The sequence below is a fragment of the Phaethon lepturus genome, unplaced genomic scaffold (assembly GCF_000687285.1).
Source record: "Phaethon lepturus isolate BGI_N335 unplaced genomic scaffold, ASM68728v1 scaffold47329, whole genome shotgun sequence".
NCBI lineage: Eukaryota > Metazoa > Chordata > Aves > Phaethontiformes > Phaethontidae > Phaethon > Phaethon lepturus.
In genome coordinates, this window is record NW_010562203.1 from 334 (window position 1) to 15,936 (window position 15,603).

Here is a 15,603-nt window from a genome sequence, read left to right on the forward strand (position 1 = left end):
CTTTTGTTTTTGCCTCAGGGTTTTGTGCGTTCCCGGGGCACTGCGGGTCATCTGCCATCAGCAACCCCCTCCTGCTGTGCCAGCGCCGCTCTCCTTGGCCTTCTCGGCAGTTCTTCCAAAACACGTTGCGCTCCCTCTGGTGTGGCTCGATACAGGTGGAAAGAAGCTTTCCACGACCGTTTCTTCTTTCTTTTTTTCTCCATATCCCTTTTTAACTGCTCTTCGCTGCGAGCTGTAAGCGGTTGCTGCCCCTCGTGTCTAACGCAGCGGGGGGGTTGCGGCGAGCAGGCTTTGCCCTGCCTGCCTTTGCTTGTCTCGGGTGGTGCTGCGCGGATGAAAGCTCCTTTGAGGAGGGAGGATACGGTGCGTGTTTTTACATGGTCGGGGACCAGCTGCACCTTGAAATCAGGTACTTTGTAGTTGCGGTTGCGAACCAGGAGAGAGGTGAAAGTACAATTAATGTCTGGTGCTCCACAGAGAACAAGAGTCGCTTGCTTGCAAGAGCGGTGGGGAACGAGTTACGGCCTGACCCTGGTGTTGAGTTTAACCCTACAGCCTGTACACCAGGAACAGCAGAAGATCTAAGTCACGGTGAAGGAAAGTGCTCAATACATGGAATTTTTATTTGAAGTTGGGTGTCTAAAGCTCAGTCCTTCAGGAAAAAGGAACTGCAGTCCTGTGGCCATGGTGCACGTTAGGAACAAAGTTGGGATGTCCCAAGCTTGTTTAAATGTTTCAGTGCTGAGAGATTCTGGTGGGGCTTCTTGGCATTTCGAGCACATTGTGCAGCAGCTGCCAACAAAAAATGCTCCATATAAATGTCCTGAAAGCTGAACACTAAACTTCTGTAACACAGATGAATATGCAGCCCACGCCTCTATTTAAAATGCAGACCAAACGCGGGCCACATAGTTCTCCAAAGTGTCTGCTTAAAAACGCTACATGCTGTAGCCTGTAGAAATCTTTTGAGAGTAGCTGTATTTACACTTAAAGACGAGGTCATTCACTGCCTGTTTGATTGTTGCATGTAGGGTTTAATTCGACTTCCTGCCAAAATGCTAATTTCACATTCAGCCAAGAAGGATATGGAAACTTTGTCAACATAGAGCACACGTGGCAGTGGCACGGTGTGGCAGCGAGTTGCTTATGCACGTCGGTAGGGTTGCGTACAAAGTATTTTAAAACTGAAACCTTTGTCTTCTCTTCTGGCGTCACGTCCTCATGGGTACTCAACTGCTGCCCTTCTTCAGTGGCATCAGAGGCTGGAACAGCATTTGCTGCATAGAAGTCAATCTTCAAGCTCTGTTTCCAGGAAATTTTGTCTGTTTTTAAGGTTTCTTAAAAGAAGAAATGAAATGCAAACTCTGAGCCAATCAGAATTCTCCTTGATGCTGTTGCTGACCATGCAGCAATTTTTAAAATGCATGTATATGGTATGGAAATCTATAAGTGAGAAGTGATAAAAAATTACAGACAGTTCGTGGCACATCTTCAGTGTTTGTTTGCAGCTTTATTATTAGAACAGTACAGGCCCACACATGTTGGCAAAGAAATACTTTCTCAAATTCATTGAGTTGGCACTGTCCAGCGGATTTTTTGAAGTGCTATAAAAGCTAAATAATGAAAAATTAATAACTTTAGTAACATTTTTTTTCTATTATGTACTGGAATGTGATCTAAAAAGTTAAAATTATAAAATCCAAAGGGAATATTTAAGCCTCTTTATAATGCTCTCTGTATATTTTTTCATTTTTTTCCCCCAACATATTTTGCCATTTCATTCTGATTTTGAGATCTGTGAATTTTATACAAAAAAAAAGAATAATCTTCTATTTTGAACAGCTGCATTTATAACTTTAAGAAAGGAAAGCTAAGTATTTTAAAGAGAGAAATCTTTTAAGAGCCTCTTGGTGAAGATGCTCTGGTCAGAAGTTTTGAGGAAAGAATCTTTTCTCCCTTTTCCTGCTACTTGTAAATACGAACTCATTAATGGCAGCTTCCCTGAGATCCCACTGGGAAGTTCAGCTATGTATTTTTTCTGTGTTGTGCCAATTCTGTGTCAATTGGATTTTTTTTTTTTTTTTTTCTCCCAGAGAAGCAAGTGTTTTCTGTGAGAGGACTTTCTGTATTTGAATTAACTTGACGTTGCAGTTACCAGGAGGAGCAGATGGGGACCGGTAGCCTGTTACCCCAACTTTCAGCTCTGTGCTATCCCGCTGAAGGCTGCAAGCAGGCTGCATTGTGCTAGGCCCTGCTACACGTAGTGAAAAGTATTTCTTGTGCTCTGTAACTGTATTTCTTGATTCTTAGGGATTGTCAGCAGGCTGATATAAAATATTTATCTGAGTGGAAGCAGTGGAAGAGAACTAGCAGTAAATCATTGAAAAAAGTTCTCAATGAAGTCAAGGAGTTGTCATCTTACCTGGAGCTTTGGCGACATGATATTCACAGCATAGAAGGTATTTATTGCCTCATGTTGATTTCTCCTCTTTAAAGTTGCCTCTGTTACTGGTAGTTTTATGTATGCGAGCGTAGTTTCAGATAAAGCTTGTATGTGTTTAAGAAGGTACCTTCTTCCCTTATTATCGCTGATGTAAAATCTATGATGCAGTAGAAGGAAATACAGTGGAGAAAATTACTAAAAAGTCACATTTCCATTTTGCTTATATTGCTAAAAGCCTGCCGTACTTAAAACTAGCTTTAGTAATGTTTCTTCAGTTAACTTAATGTAACTGAAATGATAATCTGCTCATTCTGTGTTTTTATTGGCACATGTTTCTTTTATTCCCAGGGAAATTTGGTACTGGCATCCAGTCCTACTTCTCCTTCCTGCGTTTTCTGGTCCTGCTGAGTTTTATAATTTTTATCCTGATGTTCAGTTTTGTTACCCTTCCCAGCATCATTTCTAAATATGGAATATTCAACAGTAGTTTTGCTAAAATTCCTCCAAAGAACGTAGGTAAACATCTTCTCTATGCACTGCTGTTGTTTGTAAGATTTCCCCTTTCTATCAGCTTCTCCTCCACCTCCCAGGACAAAGAAATACTTTTTTTATAAGAACTTGCCATGGTTGAATTAACTTGATCTTGCAGTTTAATGGGCATTACCATTTGAGTGACTTTTCTTGCCTTTCTTTTGACAGAGCTTCACTGCACAATTTATAAACCTAGTGGTAATAAGGGACTGACTTACTTCTACACTTACCTCAAAGATTTGCTCAGTGGCACTGTAAGTAATTAGATTTTTTTAATTAAGTTTCTGTGTCTCGCATAACATGTAAAATGTGAAAACATTTTACTTGGGGAATGAAGCTTTGTTAATGCTGAAAAATGATAAGGCATATGCACCACTAAGGTAAAATTAGCCTTTATCCTTTATCTGTGAGAAGGGCAGTTTTCAAACTGACTTTTACTGAGCGTCCACAAGGCTGGGTTTTCCACGTGCTGCAGCCTGTGCTGCTCCTCCCCAGCTGCTAAACATCACATATTCTGGAGCACGCTGCCTGTTGTGCTAATGTGTGTCCTCGTCACAGAGCTCTTTGGCTGGAGAGGGGAGGGATTTGCAGCACGCAGTCTCTGCGTCACAGTTTGGTAGAGGCAATGGCAGTGTTTAGAAGCTACAGACTGTTGTAGCTTGCTGGGGGACCCAAAAGTAATTTTAGATTTACAAAATGATTGCTTAATACCAGGTTGGATGTAACTGGGCAGTTGCTGCTACTGTTACAAATTCTATTTAAACTTCATGTTTTCACAGGGGTTCCTTGAAGTGACGAGTTTGTTTTATGGCTATTACACGATAGATGCTGCATGGCTCAGTATCCTGAGGTACAACTTGCCACTAGCATATCTGCTGGCTACATTTGCCTACCTGGCATTAAGTCTCCTTTGGATAATAAAAAGGTAAAGCTATTGGTATAGTTTATTTATTGCTACCTATTGCACAGTTTGCATTGCATTCTTACTTGTAGGGAACATGCTGTATTCTAGAACTGTTTTATATGGAAATGGAGAATCTTTTGCTTGAGGATGCAGTGCAGCAGTAGCCTTTGTCTGTGTTTGGGGAACTGAGCCAGCAAAATAAAAAAAACTAAATAAGTATGAAGTATTAGTTTTTCGTATGTATACATACCTATAAATAGAAGACCCTCAACTATACAGTAGTTGTTGGAGGATTTTCTTTTGGGTTTTCTGTGGGTTTTTTTTCACCATCTTAGTTTCCCCGGCCAGCTCTTTGCAGTGTCAGAGAAGCACTGGGTGAGGTGAGAAGGTATGGCTGTGGCTAAGTGCAGAGGGAAGTCATGGCTTCAGCTGACTCTGGTTGCTGCAGAACCTCACACTGAAAGCTTCCCGGACACTGGCTGACACAAAGCAACTGTGGCTGTTTGCTTATCGTGAGGATCATTTAGTCTCTGATGAGCCAGGTTGCTTGAGATGTGGCTTTTTATTTCTTTTTCTGTGGATAAAATATGTCTTCCCATGAATGAAGTAAAGTTGCATTTTTCTCTAGGTCTGTGGAAGGTTTTAAGCAGAACTTGGTGCATGGTGAAGATCAATTTCAGAGTTACTGTAACAAAGTCTTTGCAGGCTGGGACTTCTGCATTACAGATCCAAATGCAGCACGGCTAAAACATCGCAGCTTGCAATATGAGCTCCAAGTGAGTAACTTTCCGTTTTTCTATTGTTATGGTTTCTTATGGCTTAGATGGCTAAAAAAGAGAGGTGTATAATCTTGCAGATAATGGAATAAGGATAAGAAGCATTGAAGTAGTTTATATTGGGTGCAGGGCAACCCGCATCCTCCGCATCCTCTTGCATGCTTTCTAGGTGCGACGTGAGAAGGATTGACACTGAGGTTGACGGCCGTCCCCCCATCCACTGGGGACTGAAGCCAGCCTGTTATCTGCTTGTATTATCTGCCTCTTCCTCACACTACAGTCCTGTTTCCTGTCTTAGTTTCTACGTAATCGAACAGGAAAAGCTACCCCAGCTGTGGGCAAAACCCTTGTACTGTCAGGAATCAGTTTGAGTATTCTGCGTTGTAAGTCTGCAGTGTGGTAGGCAGTAGGTTGGGGAGGGATGACATGCCGATGGTACTCTTCAAACAATTTGAGAGCATGTGGCAGTAAGAAGATACTGAAACTTTTCCATGAGATTTCTTTGACACACATGCACATAGAAAATGCTGATGCAGCTAATTAGATTTCCCAAATCATAAAGCTCTCTGAAAAGAGAGTCTGAAAGGCTTTTCTGGTGAAACCAGTGCTCTGTTTTTGCTCTCTGCACAGTGGAAGCAGAGATTTGTGTAGTGAAACAATTACGTCTGGAAAGATATTTCCACTTCAAACCACAAAGCACTAATTACAGATTTCATAATTACAGTGAGTTGCTTTCTGCTCTAGTAAAGTTCACAGTCATCTTTTTTCATCATGTAACCAGAGCCTCCTTCACGTACCACACTTTTGCCTCTAGAACTCACATCTTAAAAGAACTTGCCCCTTAATATTACTGTTTGATGGAAATAATTCCTCAGAAAATACCTGGGTAATCTGTGGGTTTGCCCAAGTTAAATTGCCTTCACAGGCAATACTGTATTTTCACATCCGCTAATGTGAAATATGTCAAATTTACATGACAAGCTGCTCAAGACTGTACTACTTTCTCTCTGCGCCATCCCCCAATTTTCCTTCACGAAGAGTAAGAGAAGGAAGTTTGAGCCATAGTTGAGGATTGGTTGCTTACCTGCAGAAGAAAGGAGATGAGTGGGCTGATTTACCCATGTCAGAGTTTAGTACCAAGCTAACTGAGATCAGGCTCTCACGATAAACAGGCAAGTTGTCTTTCATCCTGAAGGAGATACGTTACTGATAGACTAGAGATAAGGTGATGACAGGACACTTGTCTTTGGCTACAGGGCCCTCAGCCTGAGGAGACTGAGCACACAGTGGCTTCCACTCCTGCGTGGACCTGCTTGTGTCAATGAAGAGGCACTCTCAGTTCAGTGTGCTTGGGCAGGCAGTGGAGTGACCCTCCTAGAACAGGCTATGGATTTGCACACCCCAGAGGTAGAAGACATGGTCTCAAGTGTTGTATGCTGCACCAGAAAACTACACATCCTTTTTCTTTTGTTTGTAGACGGACTTGGAGGAAGAAAGACTGAAGCGAAAAATAGCTGAGAGGACAATGAAAGAAAAGCTACGCATCTACTCTCTGAGAATATTTATAAATATAATTGCCATTGCAGTTTTGTCAGGATGTTTTTACTCTATTTATAGAGCAACTGTGTTCTCTCAGGAAAACTCCAATGTAAGTATCAGACATGACATTAGGAGGGATTCAATTGGGGCTGGTGATTACAGCAAGAGGAACTGTTGTGAAAGAGTTGAGTATCTTAATATAGCACCTTTCATGCAAGGGATCGGAAAATGCTTTCTACAGACTTAGAATTTTTTTAGTAGGAGAGACTAAGAAAGATCGAGAGTCACGTGCAAAACAACCTCAGTGCTGTCCGCCTTTGATGCAGAGGCTTCAGTGTTGTGTCCCTTGGAGGTACTGCAGACAACAAGCAAAGCAGCCCTCGCTTCCCTTCCCGTGTAGCTGTCCTCACCTCACTGGGATCCGCTAGTACAAGCGCTTGTGTGTCTGGGCAGGGAGCTGGCTGAGGGAACTGATCTGGATAAAACAAGCTTCATCGTGATCGGTTTCTGGATACAGTTCACTGCTCAACTGCAAAAACTAACGGCAAGGGAGGGGGAGAGTAAAGATTATGATCTGTATTGTGGCTTGAGTTACAACTGTGTGGGGAAACAGGAAGGCTTTGAACATGGAGCACTTTGCAGAAGAAAAGGTTCTTGCATCAGTAGCGGAAAGAATCAGGTTGGGTGGGGTTGTTGCCCCCTGGCAGGACAAGCAGATGGGAAGAGTGGTTCAGAAGCAGAACAACAAGAGCAGACAAGAGGCTCAGCAGTTTTGCAACAGTAATTTACTTCTCGGTAGGACCCCAGGGTTGAATTAGCCTGATGTGAATGGGAACCGCACTTTGTCTCTCCGCTCTGTTCATTGGTGATGCGATGGGCGCTGGCTGTGTACGGGGAAAGTTCTGCTTGTGGCCGACCTAACTCTTCACTTTTGTAAGCTGCCAGGACTGCAGAGAGAGAAGCAGGAAATGGGGACTAAAGAAGTGTTTGTGTCAGAGGTATTGTTTGAGGGCAGAGGAAGAGGATAGCACAATACTGAACAACTTGAAAAACAGCTTCGCTTACTGTGGGCTTTATGTATAAGGGCTGATATCTTGACCTTCCCTAAAGGCGTAGGTAGAGGAGCTTGTTAAGATGGTAGGAAGGTCAGGGGAGCTGCTTGGCACCAATGAGAGCAGTTTGAAAAGTGTCTGCACTTTGACATATGTGTAAAAGCTGGTAGCCTTAGTGCTGGGTTAGGTGACAATCAGAACAAGCTGAGACAAGCCTCTTCAAACAGAAACTTTGGGGAAGCACAAAAATACTCCTACTTGGAGGTGGAGGCAGTTACTGGTGAAGGGAGCAGGAGAAAGCTAGGATGTGGCGCAGAGATAGATAGCAGTGGTCAGGCTTGTAGTTCCAAATATAGGTGGAGGATGAAGACAGAGTAAAAGGTGCTACCTGAATCCTGGATAAGAGAGGCTGGTGGGTAGCTGGAGAGAGCATGGGTCAGGAAGGTGTCTGTCTCCGAGTGTTGTCTTTCTCTCATCTCTTCCTGTACAGGACATCAGCAATATGAACTTCCAGGCTAATCTCTTAGTGCAGTATTTGCCTTCCATGGTGATCACATTGGCCAACTTCATTGCTCCTCAAATCTTCTCATTTCTGATCAGATTTGAAGATTATTCACCAGCCTTTGAAATCAGGCTGACACTCATGAGGTAAAGACATTTTTATTGTGGCCTTGGATGTTTCAACAGCTTGTTCTTGGTAGGTCATAAGTATTGTAAACATTGAATATCAAGAAGCAGAGAGGTTGGATTCTATGCGCTGGAGGACCTGGGCACTAGAAGCCAAGCAGGCATTGTTTGATTTATGTGTAGTGGGAAACTCTATTTTTTTAAATCTGGAAACAATCTCCTGTTTTGATGACAGTACAGTGCAGTCATTTCAGTGTGCCAGGTTTTCATCTCAGTCCCATTTAGCTGTGTGGTCTGGATATCTTCAAAAACCTGCATAAACAGTCAGTAGAGAAGTTGTGGCTGCAGAGCTGTGGATTCACACTGCTTTGTGTGCAGCAGTTCCTTCAATGAACAAATGTGGGTGTACAGCAGTGACTGAAGCACAGCTTTGCTCAAGGTGGAAGTTAAAAGTTTTGGGATAAAAGGTATTTCAATGTGAGGGCATGAAGAACTAGCATTTGGCAGCTTAAGGCAGTAAGATCTGGGTTGAAGCATCTGAACTCTGTCAAACCCCTGTGCTTTGTATTTTCGATTTGGCTAAGTGCCTCTGGAGGCCTGAAGCCGCCTCAGAGGGAAATGCTCCACACAGAGTTGTCGCCTGGCCTCTCAAACTGTACTTGAGAGAATTGCAGCCCATTGGGGTGTCAAGATCTGCAACTGCAATGACTGATCTAGGAATGATACTGCGGAGGAAAAAACACAAGGGACTGTAGCCTAAAGCAGGGAAGCTGAAAAGCAATTTAACTTACTACTAAGGAAAGAAATGTGTTTATTACCCAGCTGGCTGTTCCATTAAAGCTCTTGTATTGACCCTTTTGTGTTCAAGCCTTCCTTGGACTCCTGTGCAAGTTGAGCCAGGTGTTAGAACGGCTCTTCTTTAGCAGGTTTGGAATGGGGTTTTGCCTTTCTTCCAGGTGTATCTTCGTGCGGTTGGCCAATATCGGTGTTCTTTTGTTCTCGCTGTGGAGTCAGATCTCCTACTGTGCCACTGACGAGTGTAAGGCCTGTGGATACAATTACAAACTCTATCCTGTAAGCAGATTTATCTTGGTCTTTAATCATCTGAACTTGTGAATAGAGATTTGCTTTCCATGAGACTTGCTTGTCCAGAGGTATTCAGAATCAGACCTGGGGTTGCAGTTCATTTTATACCTGGTGCTGATTCTTAGTGTTCAGTGCAAACCAGTACAGTTCTTACATATATCTTTCGTTTGTCTAAAACTCTGATTAGGACTAGCCCAGTGGCAGATTATCATTTAGCATAGACTTTCTGACTACCGTGAGGAATGTTTGAGGTAGCTGTTTTGGAGACCATTGTTTTACTGCCTTTGCTCCAATAAGACAAATGGTCTTTCCTCAAAAAAAAAAAACCAAACCAAAACCAACACCAAACAAAACCCAACAAAACAAACAAACGAAAAGCTTGGTATGGGAGCTCTGAAATACTTAAAATATTTTAGGAATAGGAGCTAATACAATTTGAACTTTATGGTGTTAAGTGACGGAGACATTTGTTGCTGTAGTGATTGACAGATTTATTTTTCACTTGTTATTTAGACCCCTAATCTTGTTTTTCCTGACTTGTTTTTCTAGTGCTGGGAAACTGAAGTTGGGCAGGAAATGTATAAGCTCATGATATTTGATTTTATTATAATTCTTGCTGTGACCTTGTTTGTGGACTTTCCTAGAAAGTAAGTATCTCTGCCTTTAGGGCATACTTCTGCAAATGATGTATGAAACATTTTCTTTTTTGCTGTTATTAATTGCCCATATTTCTAACCAGATTACCAGTTTTAAAATAAAGCGTAAACATATTTCTGGTGGCTTAAGCACTTGTTTGCTATTCAGATGGCTGTATAATTTTTGATGTTTAAGTCTTTCTTTTTTTTCTTCAGATATTTTTCTGTTATGTTGTCTAATGCTCAAATGCTAAATACCTGTGTGTACCAAATGTGTCATAATTTAGCTAAGCTCTGTAACTTCAATTTTGACCTAATGATATTCTTTGTTTTTAGGTTGTTAGTTACTCATTGCTCTTGCAAGCCAGTTCAGTGGTGTGGATTGCAGGAGTTTGGAATTTCTGACAATGTCCTAGAAATCATTTATGGGCAGACTATCTGCTGGATTGGAACCTTCTTTTCACCACTTCTCCCTGCAATAGCAACTATAAAATACTTCATCATCTTTTACATTAAAAAGGTAATGAAGGTGTGTGGTAAACAAACAAAATTGAGCACACCTCTGTGGTTTTTGTAATATAGGTATTCAGTTGATTTAAAACAAACAAAAACCCCTAAAACACCCAGCGGTACGGTGTACTGGAAATGAGGTAATGGTATTCCATTTTCTGTAGGTTTTTTGCTTTTAAGAGAAGGTAGAATTTTGCTTTGAAATCAAGCAAACCAACATTTTAATAACAACATCTTCAATTATTTGTCTGGGTTTTTTTTTTTTTTATAAAGTCTTTTTAGGCAGTAATAGCTAGTTTGTAACACTTTTCTGCAATAATCTATTTACTAGCAACACAGCTTAGAAATTGGACAAAATTTTGCCAGACTGCTAAAAATTTGGAAGCAAAATGGAAAATCCAAGCTGGGTTGGATGTTCCGGATGTGATGTCTGCATATCAGAAGCTTTGCTGTATGACCACACAGCTCCTTCTGGGCATCAAATTCTTACTAATGTTTTAGTTCTTACAAGAGGGGACGTATATAGTGAAGATGTGGCAGAACAAAGCTAAAGGCTGCACCGTGGATCATACGGCAAGTGACTCTCTCATTTGGCTCTGTGCAAGTCTATGAGGCCCTCTGGATCAAGTTCTTACTCAAAATAGGAGACGTGGACTTACACCAGAATGTAAAGCGTTCTTGTCTGAGCCTTTTTCAGTCCATGTACATCAAAGGAAGGATGGTTATGTGGTAGCTGGTAGCATATTTGAGAATGGAAAATTCAGTTGATGGGGAAAGTATAGTTGAACATATGTATATAGAGGTACTGGTAACACTCTTGCTCACTTTCCCTCTTCAGATCAGTTTGATGCACACATGTAAACCTGCAGCTAGACCTGTCAGAGCATCAAGTTCCAATTTTTTCTTCCTGGTGGTGCTGTTGATCGGGCTCGTCTTGGCTTTTATTCCTTTGGGAATCAGCATAGCACAGTAAGTGACAATTTAACTTCTATGAAGTTGACATTTTGTTCTAAGGTTGTCAGTTCCCTAAAAACAGACACACAACTTTGGAATGGTAAATTGGAATAAAATATGTAGTGTATAATAAATCAAATTGTAACTTAGTTCATATAAACAAAAATTACAGTTTTAAAGATAAAGGACATTTTTACCCCATCAGCAAAATGGTGCTGGGCTTGTGTTGGATTGTTTTATCTTTACATTTTGATGTAGCATCTCCTGTCTGTTCTGCTTCTTTGACAGTATCCCCTCCTCCAAGGCATGCGGGCCGTTCAGGAGTTTCAACACTTCATGGGCAGTTGTTCCAGATACAATACTTGAGCTTCCAACAGGTCTGCAGCAGGTCCTTTATGGCATAGCATCAGAAGCCTTTGCAGTGCCTTTTTTTATGGTCATTTGGTGAGTACTGTAGAGACCTGATTCAGTCATGCAGCTGCATGGTTCATTTCCTTCCTTGCTGAACCAAACAACTATTAGACCAGATTTTCCACCTGCAGTCAAAAGCATCACAGCCCATATGAATCCTCACCTCTTATGTCTTTTCCCATGTGTTCACACTCATTAGCTTTATTCTGCTTCCTCTTGCATGTCTTATATCCCACACTTGTCTTTCTCAAAAGTGTTAACTGTGAATCATTCTGCAAATTAGTATTGTAAGCCCTGTGATCACAAACCCTATCCGCAAACCTTGGTTTAAACAAAAACCCCAACAAGAAACAAACCCTCCAAAACAGTCGTCCTTGTCCTGGTTTCACTGACAGTCCTGTAAGATAAAGTTCAATATAGAATTGTAGAATTTTTAAGGTTGGAGGTCACCTGTAGAGATCATCTAATCCAACCCTCCTATTCAAGATAGGGTAAAGTAGAGCAGGTGCTCAGGAACTGTGTCCAGTTAGGTTTTGAATATCTCCGAAGATGGAGAGTCCACAGCCTCTCTGAGCAACCTGTTCCAGTGTTCGGTCACTCTTGCAGTGAAAAGTGGTTTGGTTTTTTTTTACCCTTAGTTTAAATGGAATTTTTTGCATTTCTGTTTAACCTGACTGTTTTCAGATCTTGGAGCCTTGTTACCTGATACTTTCTACAACTTCTACGTGTGAGAAACTGTGCAGTTTATTTCGCACTGCACCCAACCCTTTCTTCCATAACACAGGTTTATGTTCTCCTGAATTGAACCTGTTATTGCGTACACAGGAAATACCAAATCCTCTTTTGGGATTTGGGTGGGTTTTTTTCTTTTTTACTTTTATGGTAAAGCTTATGTAAGAGGCGGAGGATGACTTGCACTGCTACCCTACTACTTATTATTTGGAAAAGAAAATACATGATTTATATAGGCATTTGTGCTATTCTGGTTCTTGCTACTGCTCCTCATCATTTAATGCACTGTGGATAATTTGGGTCACAGATTACATCTGGAATATGTGTTATAAGGAATGGCTACAATAGTGATCTGTGGCTGCTTACCAGTTACAAACCCCGATGGGAGCAAGGAGCTACTCCACTGAAACCTCATTAAACTTAATTTCTGAGGAGCAAAACCCCCAAACGTGCACTTAGAGCAGGGCAGGAACTAACAGTCTAGAGAGAGCTGTCAGAACACCACCAGTAACATCTGCATGTGGCTTTGCCTCTACATCCCCCAGTGCTCTGTCCTTGCCCGCTGGCAGCACAGATATCTCGGCAGATGCTTTTGAGCAGAGGTAGCCCCAGCAGTATTTTGATTTTTTTTTAATTTTTTTTTCCTCCATCAGCTTCTCATCTGAAGCGAATGCACAAACCGACAATTCCTCTAGTCCTTAACAGCCTTTTTCTGACTAACTCTGTTTTGCCTGATGCTAACATATAATGTTGGTTTGTTGTTTGCAGCCTCATTATGTTCTATTTTATTGCCTTGGCTGGAGCACACAAACGAGTGGTTGAGCAGCTGAGGGAACAACTGGTTATGGTAAGATTTGACCCACTTTTCTGTATCCCTAAAGTTTTTTTTTTGTTGTGTCGGTAATCGGGCATGCAGAGGAACAACAATTTTCATAATCTTCTGGATACTTGGTGTTTGCACAGGCAGTGAAGAATGTTCTACAAATTACACAGGAAAAATAAACTAAGCACTGTAATATTTCTCAGTCTAGTTAGTTTTCTTGGGTATCAGCTGCACCTGCAGGAAGGTCTGGTTACACCAGGCAACGCACATGTATGAGATATGCCTCTGAGAAGCAGTGTCCCTGTTCTTCATCTGTTGCCTTGCTTAAATCCAACCATCTGCATGGGCTTTTTCCTGCCAAACAAGAACCTGAATCTTGTGCTTCCTGTCCCCTCCACCATCTTACAGAACACCCACCTCTATTTCCTTCTCCACTCTCACAAACAGGCACCCAACTCCCTACCCTTCCCTCCAGAGCTATGTTCCTTCTGTGTCCTGGTTTCATGTCTGGTCCTATTCCTGAGTGCAGGTCCCAGCGCCACTTGCAACAGGTACTCAAGGTGGAGCAAGTCACCACTAACTAGTCCTTTGGAGACCAGTGCCAGTGCAGATGTGCTGCTCTGAGGCCATCAAAAGCTGCTGCCATGTTTGACAGCGTTCCTGTACTGTGGTCTGTCAAACTCTGCTTTAGTCAGAACTTAGCCTCACTAGTAACACTTCCCACTTTCTTAGGAAATAGCCCATTTCTTGGTATGTGCTTCTTCTAGATGTGGCATTTAACAACTAGTCCTTAGAAAAACACTGCTGGGGAGAGATTTTTGGAGAGCAAGGAATTGAGGAGCAAAAGCCTTACTTTTTCAGGGGTTCCGAAATCAGTTAGGAATTCTGAAAATCTTTGCGTACTTCTTATTTTTGTTTGTTCACTGTTAGAATTCTCAGAAGTATGGTTTCAAGTTTTTAGGTGTGTGAGGTGTTTTTACTAGGCTCAACGCAGAACTGTTAATAGGTGACCTAACATGAGATAAATGAAGTCAACACTGTTGTAAACTTAAAATTGTTCAGGCAGTTGAGAGTGTGCTGGGAGCCACTAACTAAAGTGCAATGTGGTGAGTGCACCTATTTGTTTCTAATACAGGAATGAACTGTGCATAGATAATTTGTACTACTTCTGTTCATCTAGATCGTACTTTTTATTCTGTCTTTCCAGGAGAGTCGTGACAAGCTGTTCCTAATCAGAAAGATAACAGAAGCTCAGAGGCATCCTTGAAAACCACGAAAAGCCAGAAGAACTTGACTTCCTGAAACTCACAGAACCACTAGGTAAGAGTAGAAGCATCTGCAGCACCTAAAATCTGAGCGGCTGACTGGCACCCTGGCACTGCGGTCTGTGTAGTGGACGCTTATGGTCTCAGTCTTGATTATGCTAGTGGGCCTTAAAGTTTCCAAGACTGGAAATTTAGCTAATTTATACTGTGTTAGAACTGTCCAAAAAGTTGTATGGTAGGACATTTTATTGATGCTACAATTTCAGGGCTGTTGGGGTTTAAAGTCCCTATTTTTTCAGGGATTTCGGGTAAAAAGTGATCAGAACTGAAACTCTGTTTAAGAACTTTGTACTGTTTTTACAAATTATGGTTTAAGAATCAGGAGAGAGGGGAAAGGTGTGGTTTTACATGTTTCCAACTCACTTCTCTTTTAAAACCAAAGCAAAAGAGAGATGTATGTCAGTATTTTGAAATACTACATAGAAGAAGAAAATACAGCATGGGTTTGAAATCAGTTTTCTAAATATTTTTAGAGAAGAGAATTTGATATTTATTTTGCTCTAAAATAGCAAGGGCAGTTGAACACTGGATAACTTCACAAAATGATTGAGAGAAAACAAGCTGATAAAAGAGCTCTGAATTAACACTGGGAGTAGGAAGAGACCACCAGTCAGGTCACCGAGCGGTGCACGTCTGTGGCGGGGAAAGCCGTCGCTCGGGTACCAGCCTCACTGCTGTGGAGTAGCCTTTTTTTTTTTTTTTAATGTGTTAAGGCATTATTACTTGTGTTTTATTCTTGTACAAACATCCTGACTACTGTTCTCTTTGTTCTAAAATGTGAATATTTGAAAGTTAAGTTACAGTTTGGAAACACGAGCATTCAGAAACTCGTGTGTCAGCACCCGTTAAACTCATGTTTCTTCTCGCTTAAATGAAATGACGGAGCTGTGTGACTTGGAGGGAACAGTATTTCTAAGTAGACTATGAACTGTGTCCTTTATTTAAATTGTGCTTAAGGGTTTTCTGTACAATTGCGTTTATTACTTGAAATTTGCCAGTAGCGCGCTGTTAGTTAATATGTGAGACTATTCTTTTTATATAATGTTTTGTAATGTTTGCTGTCATAATTTTAAAGAAATTAACATTCAATAAATTATTTCGGTTTTTAACACAATTTCTGATGTTTTATCAATTAGTTTGCTCCTGTGCGGCCTCGGCCGGGTGTGCGAAGGCCTGTGGGGCGCAGGGCCGAACGCCCCTCTGCTCTCCGGCGCACCGGGCGCTAACATCGCCTCGGCCGGCACCTCCGCTCCCC

The 15,603-nt window shown here is 41.6% G+C and overlaps 1 protein-coding gene across 1 annotated transcript; it reads left to right on the forward strand.

Annotated features, from left to right (window-relative positions):
- Window positions 1–2,310: 2,310 nt before the first annotated feature.
- Window positions 2,311–14,290, forward strand: TMC7 (transmembrane channel-like 7; the record flags this gene model as incomplete). The annotated part of the gene is made up of 14 exons (XM_010294194.1): window positions 2,311–2,459; window positions 2,792–2,959; window positions 3,143–3,228; window positions 3,754–3,899; window positions 4,507–4,654; window positions 6,132–6,302; window positions 7,736–7,893; window positions 8,829–8,946; window positions 9,508–9,605; window positions 9,930–10,113; window positions 10,942–11,072; window positions 11,346–11,501; window positions 12,969–13,047; window positions 14,231–14,290. Coding segments are annotated over 14 exons (1,852 nt in total), but the record flags the coding sequence as incomplete, so codon positions are not given.
- Window positions 14,291–15,603: the final 1,313 nt, after the last annotated feature.